We start from the raw sequence: 5,790 nt of genomic DNA on the forward strand, positions 1-5,790 counted from the left end.
ATGTAACCAAAGATTTTGATTCCTTTCTCCAATCCGTCCTAACAGAACAACTAGCAAGTTGCAAGTTGCAACCCATTTTTCTTCTTGTTCTTAGAGAAAAAAGAAAAGAATTTTACATTTTTTCTGTGGGTAGAGGAGGATTTGGTTGAATTCTGATGACGTGAGAATTTTGTGAACTGGAAAGAAAAAGGGTCCCATCAAAGCTTTTTTCAAGTTCATCCATCTTCTTCATCGTCATTATCATCATTAATATCTCCATTTTATCCTCTTCAACCCACATGAGATTTTCTTGTTTTCATTACAGAATTTGCTTTGTTTAAGCAATCAATCCTTTATTTAGTTAGCTACACCTAAGTTTTTGTCTCAATCTTTTTACTTATTACTAACTTCCTGGATTCTTCCTTAGTTGTGGTAGTATAAAACAGAGAGCTTTGGATAAAAAGGGGAGGAAGCCTTCATATTTGACTAATAAAAGAAAGCTCTCTTTTCGTTCCTCCTGGGATTTTCAGGTGGCCGCAGCCCATTATAGATCTCTTTTCCTCCCACTTTCCTTGCTCTCATTTTGCATTTCAAGCTTCATTGAAGAATACATATTGCCCCATTTGATCAAATTCCCACCTTTTCAGCGTGTAGAAAAAGAAAGAACTACTAATTTACATGTGAGTTTCACATTTTCCCCTGTTCTGAATTGTAGTTTCTAGGAACTTTGGCGAGGTCCACCATTGTGTTTGGTGGGCTTCGTCCAGACAATCCAATTGCTGACCATTATCTTTTGAAAGGCAGATCCTATATCTGTTAGTTTTTGAAGCTTACGCTTGTTTTTCATTGCATTTTTGGACAATTGGTGGTCTTGCCTAACTTTTAAGACATCTTTTGTTCAATTTATATAACGTATATGCCTAACTTGAATCCTGCACCATTCAAATGCTTTTCTTCTTGATAACTTGCTGCTCATTCATCATCTTCTTTTACAAGTCTCTTTCTTTCAAGCTACTTCCTTTGTTGGCTTGTGAGATGAGATTGCTCTCACTCTGGTGTTGGAAAGATTTTTCACTTTTATCTCTCCTCACCAAATCCATTAAAAGCAGCAGGTTCTTTGCCTCCGAGATGATGATGTCATTCAAGAAAAGAACTCTTCAAACCAGTTCCAAGACAGTAGTACATCATAATGCTGATGAGCTAAGCTCACCATCATCATCAGAGATCATGTCCATATTGGATTTGCCTGAATTAGTATTGGAATGCATTCTTGAGAAGCTCCCCCCTGAGGGCTTGTGTAGTATGGCCGCTGTTTGCCGGTCTTTGAGAGATAGATGTATGAGTGATCATCTGTGGGAAAAGCATATGATTCAGAAATGGGGAAGAATTATTGGCCCTGCTGCCCATAGGGAGTGGCAGTGGCATATTGCTACAAGAAAAGATTCTTGCTTCAATCAAGCAACGCCAAAAGGGTCCTTCAATTATCTGTCTCAATTATGGCCTCTTTCATTAGTTAGATCCAGCTTAAGGAATAGGATAACCAAGAGGAAGAATTCTCCTCCGGTTGATTCAGTAATGTCCTGGTATCTTGCTCTTGAATCTGGCAAGTTGTTCCCTGCTCAGGTTTATAATCGTGAGGTACTGATTTTTCTTCAAATTCAAGATTTTCATGACAATTTCTACAGCATTCTGTGTGGTTTTTGTACAATTCCTGATAGTTCTTGAGCTCTTTTGCAGCATGGGCATGTTGGTTTTATGTTGTCATGCTACGATGCAGAACTTAGCTATAATCCCAGAACTGATACTTTCCAGGCCAGGTGATTGAAGGGATATCAGTTGTTCATTTTCTTTAGTTTTTTTAACGAATGTTTAGTGAATGAAATCTTCTCTGTTATCTGGGGTGTTAATGAAGTTTTCTGTTACTGCAGATATCCTCCACATGGAAACAGAGCAGTTGCCGTGGAGACAGATGTGACATGGGACAGAATAAGAGCACCACCTGTTGATACCCCTCCACATGATCTTCATATCTCTGACTGTTTGAGTGAATTGCATCCTGGTGATCACATTGAAATTCAATGGAGAAGAAACAAAGAATTCCCTTATGGTTAGTTCTTTCATCAATTGTTTCTTTCTCCTTCTTATCTAATCATATTTTGGTTTATAACTGATAGATTGTGAAGCTGTTTTTATCACATAATAAAGAATAACTTCTGTTTCCCTATTAGTATATAATCACTGGTTATGCGAGACAAAATTGGAAACTTTTCTGCAAATGAACACTTTAAACTTCATCCGTAGTAAATCAATCCCTAAAATAGCAACCTTTTCCTGTTTTTCTTTCTTCTCTGTTCCCCCTCAGCTGAATGTAGGGTGGCAGTTAGATGCCATAAAATGATTCCCTTTCCATAACGATGAGCTGTTGCAAGAAACTTCATTGAGTTGGTAGGTATATTCCTTGATTAAGCTAGTTGGTAATTGGTTGCTACAGATAAGTCAGATAAAAGAGCAACTAGTAAGATAGAAAAAGAATGTAACCTTTATCAAAGGACCAATAGGAAATGGATGCTAGCTGTTTTTTGGACTTGAAGGGCTCATTTTACTAGTGTCACACTAATTTTGATTGGTTCTGGCAGTATACTATGTGATCATCAAAAGAAACGTGTCCAGTTAATTTTTAATAGAAAATACTTTATTTCCTTTAGAAACGAAGGTGGCTAGTCAGTCTTGTTAGGTAGAATGTTCTGTCAGCTGATAAAGCAATAGGACATGTATCGCACAATCTGATGGATTCCTCATTGAATATTGTCTTTGAAACGCAACCAATATTCATTGGCTTCTTCAAGATGTGATCCAATCTATTCAGATCTTCTGATTTCTTGATTGATGATAATGTCTGGCATATGGTGCAGGTTGGTGGTATGGTGTCGTAGGTCACTTGGAAACATGTGATGGGAATTCCAACTACTGCCGTTGTCATGAAAGTGGTGAGCAGCTTGACATTTTTTATGAGGGTCTATTCTCTTTCTAAAGAATCTATAAAACTAAAGAACTCTTGAAAAAGAACCCTTTGAAGATATGATGAACTGGGACTTTCAAGAAGTAAATTAGGAGTTGTTCCTTTGAAATAACATTTCTTACAATGCTTTCAAGTTTGGTGAAAATGACCAAAATATAATGGATTACAGTAAGAAACGCAAGTATACTCCTTGTGGTAGTTTTAGAAGGGGGCTCTGATCCTGAGAGTTTTGCAGTCAGGTCAAAAATATCCCACATGAGCAGAAGGTACTCACAAAAGATGGGAATCATCAAACCATACACCCAATAGACCTTAGAAGTTGGAAAAGTTGGAATGATGTTCCCATCCCATCACCTGTTGGTAGCCTTCTTTGAGTTCATTGAACCAAGGCAGTTATAATTTAACATATTTCAAAATGGAATGGAGATTATTATCATCACAAATAAGACCTCAACTCTAAGTAGGTCCCAAATTGACTCCTATCTTTCTGCATGTGGGTCTTTCCTTTCTGCTCCATAATTGGTCCCCTAGACAAGTCCTCATCGGGATGTCATGTTTTCTGCCAACATGGTCATTAGTGATGTCTCAGTGGAACATCTAAAGCCAATCAAAGCGGAAAAGGACTTCTGTTTCCCTTGCCCCTGTGTTTGGTTGTGGAGCTGGAATGACTTTTTTTAGTGATGCATCCCACTTTTCCTTCACACATTCATGTCTCCCTGTCATCCAGAGAATAATAATTCTTTTAGTTGAGTTCCCACTTTCTGATGAATACTACAAGACCATAATTGGACCATGGTCCATTCCTATAATCAATGATAATTGGACCATGGTCCATTCTTATAGTACTTCAGATCACTCAAGAGAACTTCTGGACCTCATTAGTTTTCGGATTTTTGCTCATTGGAATTGATATAATTGCATTGAACACCACTCCCTGGATTAACGATCTGGACAATGCCACATGTAAAAGCATGTTTTCAGCTAATTTTACTTTTATCACACAGAGAAGACGTTAAAGAGAAAAATACAGTTCTGATGACTACCAAGATTTTCTTGTCCTGTTAAAATGAAAAACTTCAGTAAAAAGGATTTAGCCCTGAAGAAGCTACTTCTGCTGCTGATGCTTTAACTGTTACTTGTATCAACTATTGAGACCTTGTTGAGTTGTCATGGAACATGTGATTTTTCCTGTACTGATCAGAGTTTGTTTTACTGACTTGGTGCTACAGATAGTGTTGTTCTGGAGTTCAATCAGTACACTCCTGGTTCAAGGTGGAGAACAACAACTCTCAGTAGAAAAGACCATCGAGAAGGAGGAAATGAAGCTGATGGATTCTATGGAGGAATCCGAAATCTCCAAAGAAATGAAGAGATTTCAACATGGAAAAAGCTTTGGCCAACTGAAATCTTGGAATAAAGCTCAGAAATTTTCTGTTCTAGATGGTTCAAGTCTCAAATTTGCACTCCTTTGTTCATTCTATGGAGCACTGAACTCTCCACTAGATTCAGCATTGTATGCTAGGCTGTCATCTCCTCATAGGGGAGAGGTTGGGAATCATTTGGGTAGAATTGATCCTCTCCTTTGATGCAAATAGGTCCATTATAGTATGTGTAATTGTTTCAGGAGTTATATTAAGATTTTCCCCTCTAGGATGTACTGGTAGTCAAAAGCTGTATCGTCCACCATTTTCTTGGCATTTTCTCCTGGTGGAATGGGGGAAAGGAAGAATTAAAAGTTGATGTAAATAATAACACAATGATATTCATGATATTGTAATATCAATTTCTTAGGCTTAGTTATTACTAGCATGATATCTTTAGTAAGTTTAGATTCCCCGTCCCCTCTCTGCTTTTTAAGTTCTACCCAATTTCCTACCAAAAAAAAAAAAAAATTAGAAAAAATGTTTTAACGTGTTTTTTGGTGTCTAGAGTGAAACTTACAATCAATTGGCCTCTAAAACAGTAATATGATTATGGATTTGGAAGTGAACCTTAAATTCAAGAATTCACAAACACAACTCCCTTGGAGAAGTAAAAGGCATAGGAATTTCTTCACATTTGCAATCCTAAATATAATTTAAATTAGAGAAACTGCAAAATGGAGAAAGAACGACACAAAATTAATCCAAATGTAAGAAAGGAGAAAGGACTAAAATCTTTTCGAGGGAAACTCAGGGGGAAGCAGACATATGCTCTCTCTCTCGTTCTTGTTGCTGGGAGGGGCTGGTCAAATTAAGGAGTTAAAAACGAAATTGTATAAAATGACCTGGGTCAAATCGAAATTCCTCAGAAGTTAGGGCTGCTGGTCAAAGGAGCATAACGGTAGTTAATCAACAGCCAAAAAACGACGTCGTGTTGGTATATATTTGTGTGAGGTTTTGTTGTGCTGCAACTACATTTTATGAAAATTGAGGTTCAATTTTAGCTTCTTAACAGGTCATTAGATGAGATCAACAATCATCTCCCATATAGTAACAAGTGCTTTGAGCTAAAAGAGTACCATCATTTTTTTCGTTTTCCTTCTTTTTTTTTTTAAAAAAAAACATTTTTCCACGTTTTTATACGTTTTTCATCCTCGGAGCACCATCTTTTCAACTTATGTAGTGTAGAATTTTTGAGATTTTCTTTTTGATTTATTAAACTAAATGCTCTAGCCTAAATTAGATCACTAACACATCAACAAATTGGTTTTAATTGATTTTATCCTAACGGATAAAAACATATAAGATGTGGATTTTATTATTTTTTGTTAACAAATGGAAAATTTATATTAGGGAGGCCTTAAACTATTT

The 5,790-nt window shown here is 36.8% G+C and overlaps 1 protein-coding gene across 1 annotated transcript; it reads left to right on the top strand.

The window, feature by feature from the left end:
• Positions 1-330: 330 nt before the first annotated feature.
• Positions 331-4,801, top strand: LOC113761408 (F-box protein At2g26850-like). The gene is made up of 5 exons (XM_027304386.1): positions 331-1,617; positions 1,717-1,796; positions 1,908-2,086; positions 2,892-2,966; positions 4,228-4,801. The coding sequence occupies exons 1-5, from the start codon at positions 925-927 to the stop codon at positions 4,413-4,415; spliced, it is 1,215 nt and encodes a 404-aa protein (XP_027160187.1). The 5' UTR covers positions 331-924; the 3' UTR covers positions 4,416-4,801.
• Positions 4,802-5,790: the final 989 nt, after the last annotated feature.

Source organism: Coffea eugenioides, chromosome 1, assembly GCF_003713205.1.
Source record: "Coffea eugenioides isolate CCC68of chromosome 1, Ceug_1.0, whole genome shotgun sequence".
Classification (NCBI taxonomy): Eukaryota; Viridiplantae; Streptophyta; class Magnoliopsida; order Gentianales; family Rubiaceae; genus Coffea; species Coffea eugenioides.

What these genes read in the sequence shown, in the direction of transcription:
- LOC113761408 (XM_027304386.1), top strand. Translation starts at nt 925, where the DNA reads ATGCTTTTCTTCTTGATAACTTGCTGCTCATTCATCATCTTCTTTTAC. An exon ending in ACTGATACTTTCCAGGCCAG is followed by an intron (nt 1,797 to 1,907) that starts GTGATTGAAGGG and finishes CTGTTACTGCAG; the next exon opens with ATATCCTCCACATGGAAACA. An exon ending in CTGCCGTTGTCATGAAAGTG is followed by an intron (nt 2,967 to 4,227) that starts GTGAGCAGCTTG and finishes TTGGTGCTACAG; the next exon opens with ATAGTGTTGTTCTGGAGTTC.